The sequence below is a fragment of the Sebastes fasciatus genome, chromosome 17 (genome assembly GCF_043250625.1).
Source record: "Sebastes fasciatus isolate fSebFas1 chromosome 17, fSebFas1.pri, whole genome shotgun sequence".
NCBI classification, from domain to species: domain Eukaryota; kingdom Metazoa; phylum Chordata; class Actinopteri; order Perciformes; family Sebastidae; genus Sebastes; species Sebastes fasciatus.
Genome location: NC_133811.1, coordinates 25,707,217 through 25,730,523, shown reverse-complemented (window position 1 = coordinate 25,730,523; position 23,307 = coordinate 25,707,217). Strand labels below are relative to the sequence as shown.

Below are 23,307 nucleotides of genomic sequence, written 5' to 3'. Positions count from 1 at the left end.
AATATTATTGTCCCTGCTGTACAGTACATTTTTTCCAGTTTACCAAACACACATCAAACACCCATAAATACCAAAGGCCACATTCCGTGGTCTCTTATGAAACACTTCCTGCCCTCAGAGCAGCCGCTGACCTCTTATCAGCTCCGCTCAGCCTTTTCTCTCTTATTGGTAATAAAGCCACCGTGGAAACCAGGAGTCTCTCTGCCATTAAAGAATAAAATAACAAAAAACAAGGTGATAACAACTCATGACCTTTGTCCTTTCAAATCCACAAGCATGCTGATTAAATTCCATCCCAGTTATTCATAGCCTTCCTCCTCTCAGCGTTATAAACATATCACTTTAGACAACCGGCTCTGCTGAGGTTTGGGTATGTTCGCCTTGAAAAGCCTTGAAAAAGTAGCCAGCAGTCGAATCCTTTCAAGCCAGGGAGGAAAGCACATCACACGGGTGGAAATAGCAACGAAATGTCAAATCAGATATGAGAACTAGTGTCTGGGTCTGAATTGTGTTTTGTTCAGTCATGGAGTCTTGGGCACAATCAGAATGTTTTGGGAGGTCCTGCCCCTGTCATTACAACCATGAGGCATCACGTACTGGAAGCTTTTTTTGGGAATGACACCACCGAATGAAAACAGCCAACTTCCTGAAGACAAAACACAGCTTTTGCCTCTCTAGAAATGGTTGCTGCAGGAGAGCACGTACGGCAAAGTGAAGCGTACGTCTCTCAGCTGTGCCAGGAGTGCCGGTGATCTCCGTCTGCCTCGGTGCCACCAGACGACGAGCCAGGAATGGAGACGACGCTTCTGACCCCGAGGACAATAGAAACAGAGACGCAGTGAATAATAATGCATTCACAAACTGGGCTTTGTATGCCAGCTTGATGCTGACTCTGACTGCACTCACAAAGGGGGTGAACACAACAGTGATGAACACTAATGAGTTTGATTCTTTACGTTCAAAGTCAAGCAGCCACTTTGGTAACAATGTCAAATTGGCCCGCCGATTAGACTGTTATCAGGCCATTAAATAGGCGTTAGCGGTGGTTATAAGCCCTATAGACGTGGGTCAGTAGGGCCCTGCTACACCCACATAGTAGGTTTTATCATCTATTCACATGGTAGAGCACCGAAAGAAGGTATAAAGGAAGACGGCAGCGTCCTCTAGCGACATAGCAATTATGACAGGAGCAGATGTAGAAGTAGGGCGCTGTAGGATAGACAGCGTGAAACTCCATGTAGGAAGTTGTAGTTTTGTTGCCTAAACCTAAATAGGTTGTAGTTTTGTTGCCTAAACCTAAAGAAGTTGTAGTTTTGTTGCCTAAACCTAAATAGGTTGTAGTTTTGTTGCCTAAACCTAAAGAAGTTGTAGTTTTGTTGCCTAAACCTAAATAGGTTGTAGTTTTGTTGCCTAAACCTAAATAGGTTGTAGTTTTGTTGCCTAAACTTAAAGTAATTGTAGTTTTGTTGCTTAAACCTAAATAGGTTGTAGTTTTGTTGCCTAAACCTAAAGTAATTGTAGTTTTGTTGCCTAGACCTGAACCATCTATGGTGCTTATAGGGGCCGATAACGGCTATTTAATGGCCTGATAACAGTCAAATCGGGTGCACAGAACATGGGCACTTTGATGGGGGAATTGTGTTGAAAAGTCAAATACTTGATTATTCTGTTAGGTTATTCTTTGCTTTTAATAATTTAGTACACAGCAAAACTCTCAGAGCATATTCACTGTAACTTCAAGAATATAAAAACAAACACAATGTCAGAGTTAATGTTAATCACAGCCCGTTATCAGCTCTAAGAGCAGACAAATAACTCCCAGATCAACTCTTGTCAACTTTAAATAAATCATCTCTCATAAACAATGGAAAATCTGCAGCATTCCTCATTTTAAGGCTGATTCAGGTCGCCATCCTGACAGATTGAATCCACACGACGCAGCAATTTTCCAGCCTTTAGATATCCTTCCAAAAAACTATCTGAAAGAACTCAAATTACTCTGCTGAATGTGGACTTAGATTAAAAACTTTGGCTTTGACTTTTTTTTCACTGACAACTTTGCTGAGTTTAACTAAATCGGGAAGGACATTTTCTGTCCTCGGCTAATGAAGTATTTTCATGTTCTCTCACCTCTAAAGTGATGATTGGAAAGAGGAGGGAGGCGAGGGAGAGGAGCAGACCAAATCCTGAAAGAAGAGGGATGAAGAGTGCTGGTAAACCAGAAGACACAGATCTATGCAGTCAGTTAAGAACGGAAACTCCTGAGCGTTTATACTGCAAAAAGATTTTTAATTCAACCGACTGTTGAGTATGTGCAGGAGGAACAATTTGTACATAAATAGGCAATAGTTATAAATATCAGCGGCTCGGCTGGTACAAAATTAAAAAAAGAACATATCGTACATTATCTACAAGTGCCACTTTGGGTTTTTGTACAACATTGTCTCTTGTTGGATTGTCCGTATACGGTAGTCCCATTCACACGTTATCTGAGCTGCAACTGCACGCCATGCAATCACAGCAGGAGCACAGTAAGTGTCCAGGGAGGAGGGCGGAGGGGGGATATGTGGCATTTGGACGACAGTAGACTGAGGGGTTAGTTATGAGCCTATGACAGAGACAGGATTATTGAGCTGGGCGTCTCGCTGCAGTGCGATGGCATTTTTAAAAGTCTAGAGGGGATTATTAGTCGCTGGGTGTCTCCTTAGATATTGCAGTACACAGCCACTTAGTCGGCGGCTGAATCACACAACCTGGAGCGGAGAAACACAGCATTCATCATCATTCAGCGATCATGATGTGAATGCTCCATCACCAGTGGTTGAGTTTGTTCACATCAGCTGTTGCGTCTTCAGGTTGTATACTTTGGCGATATACAGCTCAGGATGTACAGTTAAGTGCACTCATCTAACAACTTCAGTCCTTTCCTTTTGCAGTTTCATTGGCAGAAAAAAAAAAATCAAATAAGAACCCATTATGTAAGACATTGCTCAGTGAACTGCTCCTCCGAGCAACGGGCGTCACTTTCAATTAAGTCCTCTCCCTTTCTGACGCTTTAGGGGTCCGCTAAAGAATGTGACTCTAATTAAACAAAAATAAATGTCTGTTATACGACTCACAACACGGCGACACTCGCATGTCTCCTATGAACTGCACATACAGTACAAACAAACATGCCCCTCAAAGAGATGTCATCGCTATGACAGGAGGTGAGTCATCAGCAGCAACTCACATTTGGTCCCTGAAATTGAGCTAAAACATTCAAGCAGGTAGTACGGGCAATGTGCAGAGCGTTCAGTGGATAAAAAGGGATGGGGGGTTCCAAATTACTTCTCGGGAATTTTCATTTAATTTTTTCAGGGGGGGAAATTAGGAAAGAAAACATTTTTTTTGTCAAATGTCTGTATCAAAACATTTCATCATTTCATCAAAATCCACAATCATCTTCCAGGCTGCCGCTTCATTTCTGTGCAATATCGCCCTCTTGTGTGCTGAGCTGGTACTGAAGGTGAGCTGTGTCAATTACATAACTCCTATGCGTTTACCTTTAGAACTACAAAACCACGCAGCACACACAGTTACTCACACAAATATCTTCTTTTCTTTTTGTTGTTGGTGTACCATAAGTCTGGGGGGCCGAGCCAGTGTGCAAATGTTTCTAAAACTAATAAAATTGTGGCTGTGATATCAATTAAATGACACAAAGATGATAAATAAAGCTAGAATGTGAGCGATACTTTGGCTTTACAACCTCTCACCCTGCTGCACATGAGATAATCTGTTAGAATTTAGGGAGGACTCAACGGGCCGAGCAATGAACATTATACTTAAAGCTGAAGTAGGCAAGTTGGAGCAAATATGATTAAAAAAAAGTTTTTTTTTTTAAACGGTCACTATACCCTGACAGTAGTGCATGAGACAGGTAATCTGAAAAAACATCATGTGCCTCTGTGTCCTCCGGTGCTCCTAACGGCATCTGCAGGATTTCACAGACCGGAGGAAAACAACCAATCAAAGCCGAGCTGGAGCCTTGCCGTCTCTGAGGAGTCACAATCACTCGCAAACAGTCAACAGCGCTGATCAAATATGAATCAATATTCTGTTACTGTAATGACTATTTCTTGCGTAAATGTAAAAATATAAAAATGTAAAATGTTGAGATCAGTTGAGGAAATACCAAGCACCCACCAGCCGGAGCAAACTTTCTCATTTTACAGCTAAACAGTACACTACAAGATGTTTCTGAAAACATGTGAGAAGAGAAATATGCATTACAGGAAAATAATATTGATTCATATTTGATCAGCGCTGCCTAGTTTGACCGTTTGATCGGAGTTTGCGAGTGATTGACAGCTGCCTCCGTTGAATGAACAGCCAATAGGAACGCTCTCTCTCTGTGAAATGACCTGTGATTGGCCAAAGTCTCCCGTCACGGGCTAGATTATTTAGATCCTGAAAACAGAGCCATGAGGAGGAGCAGAAGTTTAGTTTTCTCTCAGAACACTTGAATTATGCTGAAAGGTTATTATGGATTTTTTGCCCAATGGTGCCAAAAATATTCTGCCTACTGCTGCTTTAAATAAAGTCAGTGCATCTTTCTATTCTCAGTGAAGAACTCAAACTAATGCATCAACACAATAAACCAGTTTTGAGTAAATAAAGTAGCTTCAAGCACATTCCTCTTCTTTGCTTTACCAAAACAAGGTTATCAGTGTCACTGATTTCTTTCTGTGTATAATAACTGTGATTACTGGATTGGGTCACACTGGAGTAGTATCATCGCACACTGTGCTAAAAACAAGGCAGATTCATTTCAGTGCAATATGCAAAGTTAAACTTAAGGAACATGGGTTAATAAAGAAAACAAAGAAAAGATAAAGCCATAGAGAAATGGCCATCTGAGCAGCAGAATCCGTCTGACCTTCACCGGGGAGGGATGGCTTTCCACGGGGGGGAATTCACACTGTAGCAGTGCAGACAGTGTTAGTAACACTACCGACGTTATTACAGACAATCTGCACCAATCGCAGACACAGAATAGTTAGTCTGAAAGTGTGACTCTCGAGCAGCAAAACAACCCTGAATAAGAGGAACCTGACCCTGATCTCACGCTAACCACACCTGAATCAAACCTGCTCAGTCCAAACACATCCGAGGGCTCATCCAGGCCTTTCTCTATCTGCTTTTAAGGAACAGTTCAATTCTTTTTGGAAAATGCGCTTGCTTTCTTGCCGAGAGTTAGATGAGAAGATCGACAACGCTCTCAGATATATATAACGTGTTAATGATTGAGCTTTAGAAGCACTAGTATGCAGATTTTGTTACCTTTGGACAGAGCCAGGCTAACTGTTTCCCTCCGTTTATATTTACCATACAGACACGAGAGTGGAATCTCCGCATCTAACGCTCAGCAAGAAAGTGAATAAGGACATTTCCCAAATGTGTGGAAATATTCCTTTAACTCCAGTCGGAGTTCTCGTTAGCACACAATGAATCAAACCGAACGTAGCGCTGATGCTGTTTTTTCTCCTCCACGTCTACCAACCACACCTTCACACCTTCTCAGGTAAAAGGGCGTCTCAAACGTTTACAAAGTGCTAAATTTCAAAGCTGCATCTCGCTCGCGTGTTGGATGACGCAGCTTTAAAACCATTTAAGGAATAGGACTGATCATAACAATCTGTACTTGGAGACCTAGAGTAGAGCTGAGGGCTGATGTTTAATACTGAAGAAAAAATGGTGTTGTTGCTGATGAACAAATGTTGGGTTGTCACTTCCTAAACACCGCTCATTGCTCAACTTTTGTTCTCGCGCTGATCCCCGAAGGAGATCACCATTACAGGTCGTTACTCTGCTGTTTTTCTATTTTAAAAAGAGGGTTTTGTTTTTACCCCCCACAAGTGCAACAGAAAGCCTTCAAGTGTCAGTGGCCATAAAAGGCATCTGGATGTCCCAGAGAAGGCTGTTGGCACAAAGAAGTGATGGAAACACCCGGAAACATGGCTTTCAAGTCAAGAAGCTGAGGATGGCGCCGTCTCCGCCCCGGTGCTGCTGTCTCCGACGCAAAGAACAACCGGCCTGTGTCGAGTTCCCTCTTGAGTTGCAGTGTGATTGTGGCAGTAACAGAGCAGGAACACCGGGGGGCGCTGTCTGTCTCCTGTATCCAGCCCCAAAAGGTCCAGAGCATCTCTGCCTCCTTCTCCTCCGTCAAACCACCTTAAAAGTCTCCGATTGGCTCGCTTCATTCGCTCTCGTCTCAGCCTCTGTGCTTCAACTCGTCCAGGGGGGGTGGGGGGGGTGAGGTTCTGCTTCACAGAGTGGCGAGGACGCGTGAGAAGGATATGATGATGGAGAGGGTGGTCTGGCCCACGCCGAACACCAGAGCCTCCAGCGGTGCCATGTCCTTCCCTGCGACGCGGTACACCCCCGCCACCGCTGCGCCTGAGGGAGGACAAACACACACACACACACACACACACACACATCACCAGCGTTAATACACACAGAGAGTAAACAAACAGATGGGCAGACACAGCTGTCTGTCACGGCCTGTCACCATTAGGGCAGATTGTCCGTTCACAATGAGGACAAACACGTCCGTCCTCATCTCTTCAGCTTCCCGCCGGGAGTCAAGTACTCTGCACAAAAGTCTGGTTTTGTGTTTGGATATTTATTTAAAAGATGGTTGAAGGGCGGTATTCAATACACAGACAACATACTGCGTTCACGCTTATCCTCACAATACGCTGTTTGGGCCATCGTCATGGAAACAGACAGCTACAAGAGGAATCTCTGACACCAGGACCAATACATAGCGGCCTTATTTTGGGTCAAAACTAAACAAAACTGAGAGATAAAGTTGTATTTAAAGGCCTTATAAGCTGCGTTATTGTTCTAGGCTCCTTCCTTTACTGTAGTTTAATGTGGCCTAGTTGGAAAAAGGTGATTTCACAGATTTCTATCCACCAGTTAAGTGGTGTACATCATGTGAACGCTGGGAACCCGAAGATTAATTTGAGATGTCACTGTGTGTCAAGTTGTTCTAGTCATTAATAAGAGATAAAAAATAATTAATAGATTAATTAAAGTGTGTAAGGGCTTAGAACATTATGATAGAAGTATATGATGGTCATCCCCATGCTCTATTATGTCTCATAAGTTGTTGCAGCAATTTTTGGGTTGATACCATTTGTTACACAGATTTGTTGCTAAATTTAACCATTTTTTACCATTCGTGGATTGATAAAAATGATCAATAATCCCTCAAAAATACCACATTAAGACACCAAGACCTTGAGGAACAACATAGAAAAAGCCATGCTGTGATTTGGTTTCAAAAGCTTTTGACATTTTGGAGATTTCTGCAAGAATTTCAATTTTTTGGCGATTGGATGGCGAGCACTTCTGTTGTGTAAACTGCTCAGAAACTCCCTTATTGTCAATCTAACTAGGAAAGCCATCTATCCTCTGAATGCTCTAGGTTTCTAGTTTGTGGTTGTACAGTTTCATGAGGCTGTGATTATCCTAGAGGTCACCACAGGTCATTTTATACAGTGAGGTCAAATTAGAACAAATGGTCTCACTACAATGAAATGTCTCCTATGGGGACTAACATCATCACACATGAACACAGTTAGGCTCATTGGATCCACAAGAGTCTCAGCTTTACAGTGATACCCAATTCATGCAATTCCAAGATTGTTTAGGGACCCCAGTATGCAGAAATATTAAAATACACCATTTTAGTTTAGGTGAAAATAACACATTTGTGCTGCATGCAAACAACAGTTTTTACCCCAAACTGCATGTTATTATCATAAAGTGGGCATGTCTGTAAAGGGGAGACTCGTGGGTACCCATAGAACCCATTTTCATTCACTTATCTTGAGGTCAGAAGTCAAGGGACCCCTTTGAAAATGGCCATGCCAGTTTTTCCTCTCCAAAATTTGGAGCGTTATTTAGCCTCCTTTGTGCCAAAGCAAACAAATTTGCGTTGACATGTTGTTATGATCATGTTAACGAAGAGAGTAAAAACCTTTGACTCTAATATGTCAACAAAATGAAATCATTTTATGTGAAGTTTGAACCACATATCTGTTCTGAAAATGACTCATTTGCCTATTTAAACATAACATTTCAGAAAGAATTACCTTAATGTGAGTAATCAACTGGGGAAGTTCCACGGTGACGATTAGTTTTCCTTATTCACCTGTAGCGTCTCCCCTCAACATTTGAAACCAAGTATCGGGTGGCTTTAAAGGTTGATGTTTCTCTCTCGAACACTACTTGACCTTTTTCTTTCCTCCTGCTCGGCTGAGATCGCCGCCTCCGCTCTGCCACACTGTGACTTTAAGCCAGCCTGGTGTGCACGTGGAGGGTGAGACTGAGGGGCGTGTGCTCAGCTCACACAGTCAATAGTCTGCTCTCCCTGATTGCTACACATTAATAATAAAGTGTCTTTCTATTTTGGGGGGCCAGCTTGCATCTACGATGGAGAGTGATTCATTCAGTTGAGCTCAGATAGATTTAGGCCCTGTGATCACACTCTGGTACGCTGAGAGGAAGGTAACGACAGACAAAGCCAAGGCTTAAATAATATCTGGTGCACCTGGTGACAGACTGACAAACTGTTGGTGAGCAGGCAGTCAGAAAATGCAGGATTATGTTAGAACTGGGATATAATATTTATTATTTTTGGTTTTGTGCCATAATTCGATATTATAATTTTGGGACTTTCAGTGGTGTCATATAATTGCAATTTAATTTGTGATTAAAAACTAAGCAAATTAATGAATGAATGGGATTTTTCTCTTACATTTGCCATATCATGATATAAAGGCTACGGTACAGTATATCAATACCAGAAAAATATTCTTATTAATATTCTTATTAAAGGTCCCATATTGTAAAATGTGCGATTTTCATGTCTTTTATATTATAAAGCAGATTTAAGTGCTATATAAATACTCAATATACGGAAAAATACACACAGCCCGTATTCAGAAATCGTGCGTTTGAAACAAGCCGTTAAGATATATGTCTATTTGTGATGTAACAAATATACAATATGTATAGATCATTACACGGTTTTAAACGTAAACATTATAAATGTGTCCCAGTTTATTTCCTGTTGCAGTGTATGTGAATAACATCAGCTGATAGGAAGTAAACATGGACCCAAACTGTTGCCTAGCAACACAATTCCGTTGAAATGAGCTAAAACGGAGCGTTTCAGACAGAGGGTGAATACTAGGCATATTCAGGCAGACAGTATGAGGAAAATAATGTGTTTTTTTGAACAGTAAAGCATGTAAACATGTTCTAGAAGAAATACAAAAAACAAGTATGAACCTGAAAATGAGCATGATATGGGACCTTTAAGATATTTATTTTTACCAACATTGCCCGGCTACATATAGGATAGGATAGGAGTGTTTTTGCAGATCTCAGATCAGATTTTGCAATTTACAGGTTCCCTTCTAGACACGACCTCTTGTCGTAAGACTCTCCCTGCCTGGTAAATGCTCACATTATTCAAACTCCACAGTCCGTGGCTGAGTAGTGCTCGCCATAACCACTAAACCGAATAGCGGGAGTGCTCCTTTAAAGGCTCCTTTCATTTCAGTTTATATTATGATTGAGCGGTGCATTAAGTATGAACAGAAATTAATTAAATTACCACAAACTAATCTGCCAGGGCCCCTGGAGGTCTGGGCCCACTTTCCCCAATTTGTAATCCAGCCTTGCAGGTGTCATGTTGGCACTAGTTTCTAAACCTTTCCCAGCTCTATAATGTAATGCTATGACAGAGTTTAAATATGGTTTCTTCAGAGGCTACATTACACTTATATGTTTAGTCATTATTGTTTTTGAGTGTACATATAGTCAATATAGCCACCCTTTAATTATCGTCACCCGAATCGAGCCAAAAACAAAGAGATATTTCTATTTTCTCAGTATCACCCAGACATAGTTGAAGCTTCCTGTGTTACATAAAGAAAAAGGGAAGGTAAACAAATAAACACAAGAGTCTGAAATCTCTCTGTCAACTCCTGTCTTCCTCTGTTTGACAGGAGTAGAAACACAAACTCCCTCCGTCCCGCTCTCTTTCCCTCCCTGTCACCTCCCGTCTTCTTCTGGCTGACTGGATGCCGAACTCTGTTGAGGTCAATCTAAAAAAAAAAGGATTTCAAAAAAACAATAAAAAAAATTTAAAGAAAGAGTATAACTGGACTTACTGGTGATGACGCCTCCGGAGAGGGAGGCCAGGAAACCCACGCTGACCAGCACCACGGTGATGAGGCGGCCCCTCTTGTGGCGCTGCAGCATGACCAACATGAGCAGCCCCACCGCCCCGTGGACGAAGAGCGAGGAGAAGAGACACCACAGGAACACCCAGTACCACATCTCTGACAGGAGGAGAGACAAAACACATCAGATACTGACTGAAAACAGAGAAATACAATGTGAAAAAGACTCTTTTGATAGCTTATATTCCATTCAGAGCAATATATTAACACTTTAATAAATGCTGAAATGATTAGTCAGGTAGTAGTGGTGGAAAGTCTATTACTAACTACTATACTTAAAGGGATAGTTGGGGTGTGTTGAAGTGGGGTTATATGAGGCACTTCTCCATAGTCAGTGTATTACCTACAGTAGAAGACAGTTGGCACTGGAGCAAAGCAACGTACTGCTGTGGACAGCAGCAAAACCTATTTTTAACCTAAAAGAAAGGTCCCCGTAAAAAAATCAATCAGTATAAGTGTACGCTATATTTAGAATATTTCCGCTGATTTACCTCGCTGTGAGACAACTATACAGTCTATGTTTCTGACTGGGAACTGAAGCCATTATCTATGCTCTCGCCAAAGAAACCAGACTCCAAAAAACTGTAATTTTACCTCGCAGAATAGCTGGTCACGCATTCTCCCTAGTTTGTTTGTATCATTGTGTGACTTTGGTTAGTTCAGATTCAGCAAAGGTGTAATCGCTGTATGAGAGCAGTGCAGAGTGGCGGCCGTGAACTAGCCAGTGGGGCACGCTCACATGCACTAACGTTCACTAAAAACATGCACGGCCGGCCCGGCCATGTCAACAAAGAAGGGCTGCAACTAACAATTATTTTCATTGTCGATTATTGTCTTGATTAATCGATTAGTTGTTTGGTCTATAAAATGTCAGAAAATGGTTTTGTTGTTTCCCAAAGCCCAAGATGACGTCCTCAAATGTCTTGTTTTGTCCACAACTCAAAGATATTCAGTTTACTGTCATAGAAGAATAAAGACACCAGAAAACATCCACATTTAAGAAGCTGGAATCAGAACTTAAAATAAAAAATTCGAACCAATTGATTGATTATCAAAATAGTTAGCGATTAATTTAACAGTTGACGATTAATCGTTGCAGCTCTACAACAAAAGCACGGAGAAGCTCCGATTACAACACACACAGAGGGAGGGAGACTTCATTCTCTGCTCAGGTAGACATTACTTCTCTATATCTTTACATAGACAACAGTTGTTTGCTGCTATATTAATGCTCTGGATATCATATAGAGTGAAAACGATTGATCCCTTAGGATTTCCATCTCAGTAAAGAAAAGGATAAATATTCCTCCGTGGATAGAGAAAGATAAAATGTCCTTGTCATGCAAATTCAGAGATTGCATTGCTCAGAAAGAATGCTATCTTACTACGTGGACCACTGGGAGGTTTCCTGATGCATTTCTACAGATTCACACATAACAGACCTCGTTTGAGAGCGTATTACAGCTACAGATCACGACGCACAGACACTCCTGGAACCTGCATGAGTCTGCGAGGGAGGATTTCAATCTACAGCCGCCACAATCTAAGTCAGGGCTCATCGAGGAGGCAGCCGACCGTGGTAATGGACTTGAGGTCGTGATGTATAAAACCGCTCCGAGCGAGATTTCACACGAGCTGCAGCGAGGTAAACGTTGAGCGGTAAATGGGAAATCTTGTCTGAGGCAATAGCTATAAATGCCTTTTTTATTCGGCTGGACTGTTGAAGAACAATTCAACATTTGCGCTGCTCATGCAGTCACAAAAATGCTGAATTTGTTCAATTCCCAAACTGCCAACAATCATCTAATTATGCATCAGACACAAGTAAGAAAATGTATCATTGTGCTGCCTTCATAACTGATTTCATGAGAAAAGAAAAAAAACTAGGGCTGTCAAAGTTAACGCGATAACGCAAATTTGTTTTAACACCACTAATTTCTTTAATGCATTAACACAACTTATGATTTTTAGCTTGTCACAGGCTCGGTTTTAGAGCTAGACTGAAGATACTGGTATCAAATGAAACTACAAAAAACCTAAAGAATCCATTGGTACCAACCATGTTATACTAGCTTGCCAGGAAGGAGGCTAAATAACAAACAAATTTAGAATTAATTTTGGCGAGGAAAAACTGTCATGGCCATTTTCAAAGGGGTCCCTTGACCTCTGACCTCAAGATATGTGAATGAAAATGGGTTCTATGGGTACCCACAAGTCTCCCCTTTACAGACATGCCCACTTTATGATAATCACATGCAGTTTGGGGCAAGTAATAGTCAAGTCAGCACACTGACACACTGACAGCTGTTGTTGTCTGTTGGGCTGCAGTTTGCCATGTTATGATTTGAGCATATTATTTATGCTAAATGCAGTACCTGTGAGGGTTTCTGGACAATATCTGTCATTGTTTTGTGTTGTTCATTGATTTCCAATAATAAATATATACATCCATTTGCATAAAGCAGCATATTTGTCCACTCCCATGTTGATAAGAGTATTAAATACTTGACAAAACTCCCTTTAAGGTACATTTTGAGCAGATACAAAATTGATTTGTGATTAAGGGTTATTAACTATTTTAATCGATTGACAGCCTTAAAAAAAATCTTTATAGAGGCCGGACCAAATCAGAGGTCAGCCCCGTACTAAATCTCTCTCATCCTCTTCGTCCTCCTCATCCCTCTTTCTTTCTTTCTGTCTAACAAACCAGCTTCACATAAAGAGCTCTGGCCTCGTCGCACTCCGCCAGCGGAGGGGCCTCGCTTTGAACCACTGGCACCGTGGGAGTAAGGAGAGGCCAGCTGGCCATGAGATTATTCTCGAAGAAAAGATCGACTGAGGAAGAAGAAGAATGACCAATCCTAAGCACAGGAATGTTGTGTAAAAAGCCCAGGCCTGATTTGTTTGGATGATGGGATATCAACAGGAAATGTGACATTGTTGTGTGGTGTATAAATGTTCTATCACTTAGTATTTCTCGAGCCCAGAGGGAGCTCTTTAGCATATCCATCTAACCTAGTTGTTCCACACTCGGCTGACTGAGCGCCTACATCTACTTATTGATCCGGCAATCAGCTGTGGAGCTGGTCGGAGAGAGACAGTGACAGCACGGTAACACAACGGCTCTTTGTCCTGCATGACTGGGCACGCCGGTTAGATGACGCTGCTGCATCACTGCCGTCTTTCTACGACCATCGCCGTCCTTAAAGCGAGAGAGGAGGGAGATGTCTGTGACTGGACGGAGGATAAAATAGTCAAAGAGATACATTTTTCTAATTACGCTCCTCCTCCGTCCTCCGGCCCGTGACCCGGAAATCAATCGAGGTCCGCCATCATCAAGGATTTCCCAATCGTTTAAATGCGTCTCGGAGGAGACGAGGCTCCTGGAGGAGTTTATGCAACGTTCGGGTCACATCGTTCAGAGCGGGATTATAAGCAGCCGAGTGGGAAAAACTGTTCACGTCACTTCTTAACTTGAGTCAGACATATCAGGAATTTCTGACAGCTATGATATCTCCCACTTGGTGAAAATAACTACAGAAGGGTCGACATAGTTATATTTAAACAAAATCCAATGTTAACACTAATAAACTTATCTAATCTAAACAACACTGTCCAGTAATAAAATTACATTCCAACTAGGGCTGTCAGTCGATCTGTTTTTTTTATCAGTTCAAAATGTACCTCAAAGGGAGATTTGTCAAGTATTTAATACTCTTATCAACATGGGAGTGGACAAATATGTTTGCCAACAACAGCTGTCAGTGTGTCAGTGTGCTGACTTGACTATGACTTGCCCCAAACTGCATGTGATTATCATAAAGTGGGCATGTCTGTAAAGGGGAGACTCGTGGGTACCCATAGAACCCATTTACATTCACATATCTTAAGGTCAGAGGTCAAGGGACCCCTTTTGACCACACTAGTTTTTCCTCACCAAAATGTATTGTGAGTTTGGAGCGTTATTTAGCCTCCTTCAAGACGAGCTAGTATGACATGGTTGATACCGATGGATTCATTAGGTTTTTCTAGTTTCATATGATGCCAGTATCTTCACTCTAGCTTTAAAACTGAGCCCGCTACAATCTAAAAAATCGCAAGTGGCGTCAAAAGGAATTTGCATTAACACGTTATTATTGCGGGAACTTTGACGGTCCTAGTTCCCATACAACTAAATTACATTCTCAATTTTGTTTAGAGGGAAACATATTTTAATTTTAAACACTTTAAAATGTTAAAAAGTTATGGTTAGTAAAAAAAACATGGTTTAAAATATGTTTGTTACGTTATTAAGCTACAGATGTAAGTTAACTGAACGTTGGCTTTTAGTTTCACATGGGACACGAACAGCGGTCTCCTGGGTAGAAGTTCTGTGTTTGTTTGACCCGTCCATCACACCGACCTCCTCCCTACACGGACTTCAGTGTACTATCATTATAAACGTATTTGTAATACGTAGTAATCAAACGTAATCCGTGACAAAATGACATTACAGCTTGTCCAGCGGCTGCCGTCTACAGCGTTCTCCCTCAATACTGGACCAATTTCAAAAATGCTTGTCCCCATTAGTCACTTAGACACAAAAACATGGGAAAATAGTGTCCAGGTTGAAAAATAGCGAAGTTACCCTTTCAGTAAGTGATCTGAATATTTCATCCACCATTGCTGAGCACAACCCGTGACGGGCGGGGTCGGACACTAAGCAGCTTCTGAGAGCCAGACGTCAGTAAAATCTCACGCTAACATTTAAACCAACATTTAAATGTTTCTGTTCCACCTCTTGATGAATCACAAGCTTGATGTAATCTGATCGAGATTTAAATGAACAACTAGAGAAAGAAAGTCAGCAGGGTGAAATGTTTCAGTGAGAATACACGGCTGGTTATTTACTCCGGCTGATAGAAACCACTCTTGGCAGGTCATTTTTTTCAGTTTAGCAGATGCTGGAAGCCGAAGCTGAACATTTAATTTCAGGGGACGGCAGTGCAGGTGGTCACAGCTCAGAAGCAGAAACCTATGATGGGGTGAGAGATGCGCTCCACTCGAGTGCTGTGTCATGTTCAGAGATACACAGAAAACACAGTCAGAGCTCCGGCATTAACTTCTGCTAATCTGCAACTACAGAACGAGGTCTGCGTTCGCACGGCAGCTTTAGAGCTCGCCTGTCAAACAGTGGAGCATAAAAAAACAAGCAGGGGATCATGTTATCTGGTCGCTTGATAAGAGGTCAGAGTTTCTGCACGAGCCGCTGCAGAACACGAACGAGTCAAAGTGACAGGACTGCAGGAGCTCTGCAGGGGTGCTGCTGAGTTCACCCATCAAGGGGAAGAATGATGGGTTTGTCCCGGTACGGGGAGGCAGAGAGAGAGGCGGGATGTGGCCGGCCGGTAGAGATAAAGCTGGAGCGGTCTTTATCTCTTTGTCCCGAACACTGCACGGTGAATCCAGCAGTCCCAGCTCAGGGAAAATGGTTTGCAGTCAGGGTCCCTCAGAGGCTGGCAGAATCACCAACATCTTTTAAATCACTTATCTTTTTAAAGACGTCTTCAATTAATGTTTTGTTTTTCCATTTCCACTATGCTTTATGTGTTTCATTTGTTTATTTTACTGTTTTTATCTTATTTCATATTTTTTGCTTTATTTTATTTTATTTTTTTAATTTTGTTTCCCCTATGTAAAGCACTTTGTAATGTTGTTAAAGTTGGAGCAGTATAAATAAGGTTTATTATTATTATTATTATCATAACTATAAATCTGTTTCCAATTAGGGCTGGACAATAAACCTAATTTATTGAAGTACCGGCATTGAGAATCTCCTGCAGAGCCTACATTTACTTTCATCCCAGTTTTCAATAAATAAATAATATTTGGGGGCCGCGGAACAAGCTGCCGATGAGGTTTTACCCAAATTACAAGAAAACATATTAATTGGAATTTACAGTATATGTGTCTTCTTGTGAGAAAAATTAGAAAGTTTGCTCTGGCTGGTGGGCGGTGCTTAGTATTTCCTGAACTTATCTCAACATGGCTACTGGTGTCTCATTTTACAGCTAAATAGTAGACTACAAAATGTTTTTGAAAACATTTGAGGTGATAAATAGGCATTAGAGTAGCAGAATATTGATTCTTATTTGATCAGCGCTGCCTAGTTTGACCGTTTGATCGGAGTTTGTGAGTGATTGACAGCTGCTCAGAGACAGCAGGCTCCAGCTTGGCTCTGATTGGTTGTTTTCCTCAGGTCGGGGAAATCTTGCAGATGCCGTTAGGAGCACCGGAGGACACAGAGGCATATGATTTTTTTGAGATTACCTGTCTCATGCACTATTGTCAGGATATAGTGACCATTTTATAAAAATGATTTTAATCATATTTGCTCCAATACTACCTACTGCTGTTTTAACACAGTTTCATTCACCTGCACTGTGTTAAATTGGAGTTAAAGATCTAGCCATGCAGGTATAGTCTTACTAATTTGGGTGACCCTTTAAATTTGACCTTATACAGTAGAAACATAAAGCTTGCAGATACAAGTCAGTTTTTCACAGGACACTGTAGTTCATATTTGCAAACCAAACTGTGTTCCTTTTATGGTTTGCTGAAGTGAAACTGCTGTGGGCACACAAATCATAAACAGGAAATCCATTTTTTGAAGCGACTCCCCGGGGCCCTCAGAGAAAGGGCACAGGGGTCGACGTATATCAAAAGTTTACATCTGCTTCTGGAGCGCTCTCGTTGTTTGAGGGCTCACACACTCTCTCCCCCTGACCTCCTCTCACGCCCCGGTAGGTCGTTTTTCACCTGGTTGAGTGTTGGGGGATGGGGGGGGGGGAATCGGGTGGCAGTTTCCTGCACCCAGCTCACAACTAATGTCAAGCTCATCTACGCTCGCCGCGAACTTCTACATGCACCGCAGCTTCCTGCTGAGTCAGCATCATTAGCTATACCTTCGTCTTTTTTTTCCGCTCTTGCTTGATGTGTTTCTCAACACACAGGATGTCAGCTGCATTTCGTAAGATGCGTCTGTGCCAACTCGGCTATGACCACATGTGTCCGCCTCCGCTTCGCTCTCACTCACTCTGCAGGGAGGAATCCGAGAATGTCTATAATCTAGTGTTTGTGTGACAGAGCAGCCATGTTGTTCCTGTGTACATCATCACCCCTTTTTCCCCCCTTCGTACATTTAGCAGGGAGAAAATAATGAAAAAAGGTTTTTTGAACAGGCAATTTTGTCCTTGCTGAGGAAGTTGGGCCTGCCTGTAACGGAAGAGATAAAATGCCCACACACTGCTTTTTCTTGTTCCTACTTTTATGTCATGTGAACTTGACTGACTGTCTTTTGACCCCAGATCGTCTCTATTGAAGCTCCTTAACACAGACCCCCAGGAAAAGGTGTGGCTCATCACCTTTACCTGGAGAAGAACACTGTCATCATGTCCATATGAAATAAAAGCATATAGGGAACACCAGAACATCAGCTTGCAGGCATTTTCTGACAGTAGTGCATGAGACAGGTAATCTGAAAATAATCATGTTCATCCACATACCTACATATTACACCCTCCTAACAGAATGATACACAAGCAAGCGTCTGTGACAAAATCAGTTTGATTGCATCGTTTTCTATTGGAATGTCCTGACAGGCCGCGAGCAACGAAGCGCTGCACAGCGTATCTATACAATACTGTACCTCCTCATTTCACTACAAACGCCTAAATAAGGAGGCAGCCGGCTGGAGGGAGATCACCAGGAGATCGCCTGAAAGTTTACTACTGTTGGCTGTATTTTCAGTAAATATTGCAGTATAATACTTAAGTTTTCTGTTTAGAAAACACAATTGTCGGAAGATAGCAAGTACGTAACGTAACAATGTAACATAATGTAACGTAACAAGGTAGTGTAACAAGGTAGCGTAACAAGGAAGCGTAACAACGTAGCCTAACAACGTAGCCTAACAAGGTAGTGTAACAAGGTAGCGTAACAAGGTAGCGTAACAAGGTAGCGTAACGTAATGTAACATGGTAACATAACATGGTAACGTAACATGGTAACGTAACATGGTAACGTAACAGCGCAACAACGTAACAACGTAACGTAACAACGTAACGTAGCAACGTAACGTAGCAACGTAACGTAGCAACGTAGCAATGTAACAACGTAACGTAACCCTTCTTTTAAGTGGTTACATCTCAAGTCTGATCTTGACCGCAAAGCTGATAGGTACTTAGTTTGTGTACATGGCATAACAGAAAGTGCATATTTAACGGTGTGTGGACAGAGTGTCCGATGTTATTACGCTATAAGTATACAAAAAGACCACGTAGCGTAACAAGGTAGCGTAACAAGGTAGCGTAACAAGGTAGCGTAACAAGGTAGCGTAACAAGGTAGCGTAACAAGGTAACGTAACAATGTAACGTAACAATGTAGCGTAACAATGTAGCGTAACAATGTAGCGTAACAATGTAGCGTAACAATGTAGCGTAACAAGGTAACGTAACAAGGTAACGTAACAATGTAGCGTAACAATGTAGCGTAACAATGTAGCGTAACAATGTAGCGTAACAATGTAGCGTAACAAGGTAACGTAACAAGGTAGCGTAACAATGTAGCGTAACAATGTAGCGTAACAATGTAGCGTAACAAGGTAGCGTAACAAGGTAACGTAACAAGGTAACGTAACAATGTAGCGTAACAAGGTAACGTAACAATGTAGCGTAACAAGGTAACGTAACAAGGTAACGTAACAATGTAGCGTAACAAGGTAACGTAACAAGGTAACGTAACAATGTAGCGTAACAAGGTAACGTAACAATGTAGCGTAACAAGGTAGCGTAACAAGGTAACGTAACAATGTAGCGTAACAAGGTAACGTAACAAGGTAGCGTAACAAGGTAGCGTAACAATGTAGCGTAACAATGTAACGTAACAAGGTAACGTAACAAGGTAACGTAACAAGGTAGCGTAACAATGTAGCGTAACAATGTAGCGTAACAAGGTAGCGTAACAAGGTAGCGTAACAATGTAGCGTAACAAGGTAACGTAACAAGGTAGCGTAACAATGTAGCGTAACAATGTAGCGTAACAAGGTAGCGTAACAAGGTAACGTAACAAGGTAACGTAACAAGGTAACGTAACAATGTAGCGTAACAAGGTAACGTAACAATGTAGCGTAACAAGGTAACGTAACAAGGTAACGTAACAATGTAGCGTAACAAGGTAACGTAACAAGGTAGCGTAACAATGTAGCGTAACAATGTAGCGTAACAAGGTAGCGTAACAAGGTAACGTAACAAGGTAACGTAACAATGTAGCGTAACAAGGTAACGTAACAATGTAGCGTAACAAGGTAACGTAACAAGGTAACGTAACAATGTAGCGTAACAAGGTAACGTAACAAGGTAACGTAACAATGTAGCGTAACAAGGTAACGTAACAATGTAGCGTAACAATGTAGCGTAACAAGGTAACGTAACAAGGTAGCGTAACAATGTAGCGTAACAATGTAGCGTAACAAGGTAGCGTAACAAGGTAACGTAACAAGGTAACGTAACAATGTAGCGTAACAAGGTAACGTAACAATGTAGCGTAACAAGGTAACGTAACAAGGTAACGTAACAATGTAGCGTAACAAGGTAACGTAACAAGGTAACGTAACAATGTAGCGTAACAAGGTAACGTAACAATGTAGCGTAACAAGGTAACGTAACAAGGTAACGTAACAATGTAGCGTAACAAGGTAACGTAACAAGGTAACGTAACAATGTAGCGTAACAAGGTAACGTAACAAGGTAACGTAACAATGTAGCGTAACAAGGTAACGTAACAATGTAGCGTAACAATGTAGCGTAACAAGGTAGCGTAACAAGGTAACGTAACAATGTAGCGTAACAATGTAGCGTAACAAGGTAGCGTAACAATGTAGCGTAACAATGTAGCGTAACAAGGTAACGTAACAATGTAACGTAGCAACGTTATTATGGAATTTTTGCCCAATGATGCCAAAAACATTCTGCCTACTGCGGCTTTAAAATGCTGTCATCTGTATCAACCTTTCATTTATCAGCCCATCATGATGCTACACCCACATATTATGCAGCTTATTAATACCCAAACTTTTAACTCGCCTGGCTCTATAACATTCAAAAACTCATTGAGAAAAGCCTGGATTTTTAACTAAACCTCAGTATTTGTGAAGTCTAGACCATCCCACACTGATGCTCCCTGTGGAGTTGAGGATGCTGCCTCTAATTGCCCCCCTGATTACTGGACTGCAAGACAAAGGGAGGAGGAGGAGGAAGAGGAGGAAGAGGAGGGCGACACTTCATTTACTACACAGTCGAGGCGCAGAAAGATTAATTAGCTGCATGTTGTGATTACTTCAGTGACTCTGCACGCGTGGACAGACAGAGGAGTGGCATTTTTACTGTGTGGAGGAGGAGGAGGGTGAGGTGGTACAGACAGATACACCCAGTTTTCCTTCATCTCTCTCTGCACACTAAAAGCATGTGAGGTGAAAATATCACATATTTATTCTGCTTTAAAAAAAATGGATGCATATGCAAATGTATCTAGGCGACACACCTGCAGTAGTGATGGAGATGGAGATGGAGATTGAGATGGAAATGGAGAGGACTCTGAGAATATAAAGGCACCTTTTCATTCCGCATACCTGTGAAGTGCTGCAGCGTCGTGCCTTGCACCCAAAGGCTCAGCACCTGCTGCACCGACAGGTTCACAGAATAATCCCTGTTGGTTGTCATGTTTCTGGTTCTGGTTCTGCTGCTGGAGCCGCCTCCACTCCTCTTTATCGAATAGCTGTACTTGGCTTTAGACGGAGGCATGGAGGAGACCGGGCTGGCATGGAGAGAGGAGAGAGGTGTGTTAGTGTTCAGAGAGTGAGGCGGCTCTTCCTCGCCTCGCCTCGCCTCGCCTCGCCTCGCCTCTACCGGTGCCTCTGCTTCGGCTTCACGTCCGTCTCCGCTCCGGGAAGAAGGGAAGGGCCGCTGGCTGGTCGGTTCATCCTCCTCGGTGGCTGCGTGGAGGAGGAGGCCATGATGGAGAGCAGAGAGAAGCTCAGCTCGGCTCGTCCTACAGCCCGGCTACATAACCCCTTAAAGGGCCAGTCACCTGCTGTATGGAGGAGGAGGAAGAGGAGGAGGAAGAGGAGGAGGGTTACCGTTTACAGTGACACATCCTCGGTTTACTGACGTCGCTTCATGAATGAGGAACAAAAGAGAGTTTTTTTAATATACATCCATGAGTCAAATGCGTGAGTAAAATGCGCAATCCCATCATGGCACATTGGATAGGCTCTAAATAAAACACTAATTATCCTCATCAACACACCAGTATCTCTATTACACCTGGTTGAGACGTGTTAAAAATCTTTTCTTTTTTTTTACAGACAGCTATTACCTTCCATCTTCATTATTGTTTTGTATGAAGAGTTCATTTACAAAAAAACAAACATATAAAGGTCATTCTTAAAATGAATAAACCAACACCAGTTTGATTAATATTTCCTGCAGTGCAAAATAAAACACAATAATGAAAATCTGTATTTCCTTTCTTCATGAATCTTTATGAAAATCTTTTTGCAGACTTAAGCAAACTTGTTCGAGTTGTGGACTTGATGACACAACTCGAGCAAGTCTGCTCATGTATTTATATTCTATACGGAATTAAAGAATAATGATTATAAAATTATTTGTCGTACATGGGCAAAACATGCAAAAGTATGATCCTTTAAGTACACAAGATTTTTTTTATTGTTTTACCTCCTACAGTTATAACTTAATCAGCCAAACAATGTGGTTGCTAAGCAACAGAACCCCTGAGTACCAGCTTTTCCAAAGGCATTGAACATAGACCACAATTATATTTTATACATATTTGAAAAGTAAACCTTTCATACATGTAATGTAATGTTTGATTTGCTGTGTATATATATATATAAAAATTTTTTTTAAAAAATCTCCATCATGCAGCTACTACCGGGGCGTTGCCCATGACGACGGATGGATGCAGGAGCTATCCGTGGTGCTGATTGGCTCACCCCAAAACGCCTGATATACTGTATATTGAATAATATGATAGGAGGGATGTGAGCAAGCAAGGCACAAAATGAATGGGGATTCTTTTAGTGGCAGGATTTGGATTGAAAAAAAAAAAAAAATACAAAACAAGAATAAACTGAAATAAATTCAGATTTTTTTTAAAGGTCCCATAATATGCTAATTCTCAAGTTCATACTTGTATTTTGTGTTTCTACTACAACATGTTTATATACTGTAATGTTAAAAATAACTTTATTTTCCTCATATGGTCTGCCTGAATATACCTGTATTTACCCTCTGTCTGAAACGCTCCGTTTTAGTGCATTTCAACAGAATTGCAACAGAATTGCAATAGAATTGCGTTGCCTGGCAACAGTTTGGGTCCATGTTTAATTCCTGTCAGCTGATGTTATTCACATACACTGCAACCAGAAAATAAACTGGGACACATTTAGAATGTTTACGTTTAAAACCGTGTAATGGTCTAAATATTGTATATTTATGACTTCACAAATGGACAGAAATCCTGACAGCTTGTTTCAAATGCACAATTTCTGAATACGGGCTGAGTGTATTTCTCTGTATATTGAGCGCTTTGATAATTTCACAGTATTTATAAAGCACTTAAACCTGGTTTATTATATAAAAGATATGAAAATCGTACTTTTTATAATATGGGACCTTTAAGATGAGGTGGACTAGAATATACAGTAGACCTCACAGTGAGAATTGAACGTCAGCGCCTTCAGCCCCAGTAGGATTGAGGCAGAACCTGAGAACAGATGAAAGCTATTTTAAAATAGTGTGAAGCTTTTACATTTTGTCTGACATCTTTTTTTTTCTCACAGCGTCATGAAAGAAAGAAAAAAAGAAAAAGTTGGGATGTGGGAAGGCCGGGAGGGAACCTGCGTGTGTTATGTAGACGTAGCTGGATGTTCTGGAA

At 41.5% G+C, this 23,307-nt stretch overlaps 1 protein-coding gene across 1 annotated transcript; it reads right to left on the bottom strand.

Annotated features, from left to right (window-relative positions):
• Positions 1-1,251: 1,251 nt before the first annotated feature.
• tmem170b (transmembrane protein 170B) lies at positions 1,252-21,837 on the bottom strand. Its single transcript, XM_074613534.1, has 3 exons — positions 20,978-21,837; positions 10,239-10,409; positions 1,252-6,441 (listed from the first exon to the last, which is right to left on the bottom strand). The coding sequence occupies exons 1-3, from the start codon at positions 21,147-21,149 to the stop codon at positions 6,311-6,313; spliced, it is 474 nt and encodes a 157-aa protein (XP_074469635.1). The 5' UTR covers positions 21,150-21,837; the 3' UTR covers positions 1,252-6,310.
• Positions 21,838-23,307: the final 1,470 nt, after the last annotated feature.

What these genes read in the sequence shown, in the direction of transcription:
- tmem170b (XM_074613534.1), bottom strand. Translation starts at nt 21,149, where the DNA reads ATGCCTCCGTCTAAAGCCAAGTACAGCTATTCGATAAAGAGGAGTGGA. An exon ending in GACGCTGCAGCACTTCACAG is followed by an intron (nt 10,410 to 20,977) that starts GTATGCGGAATG and finishes TCCTCCTGTCAG; the next exon opens with AGATGTGGTACTGGGTGTTC. An exon ending in CTCCGGAGGCGTCATCACCA is followed by an intron (nt 6,442 to 10,238) that starts GTAAGTCCAGTT and finishes GTCCTCCCTCAG; the next exon opens with GCGCAGCGGTGGCGGGGGTG.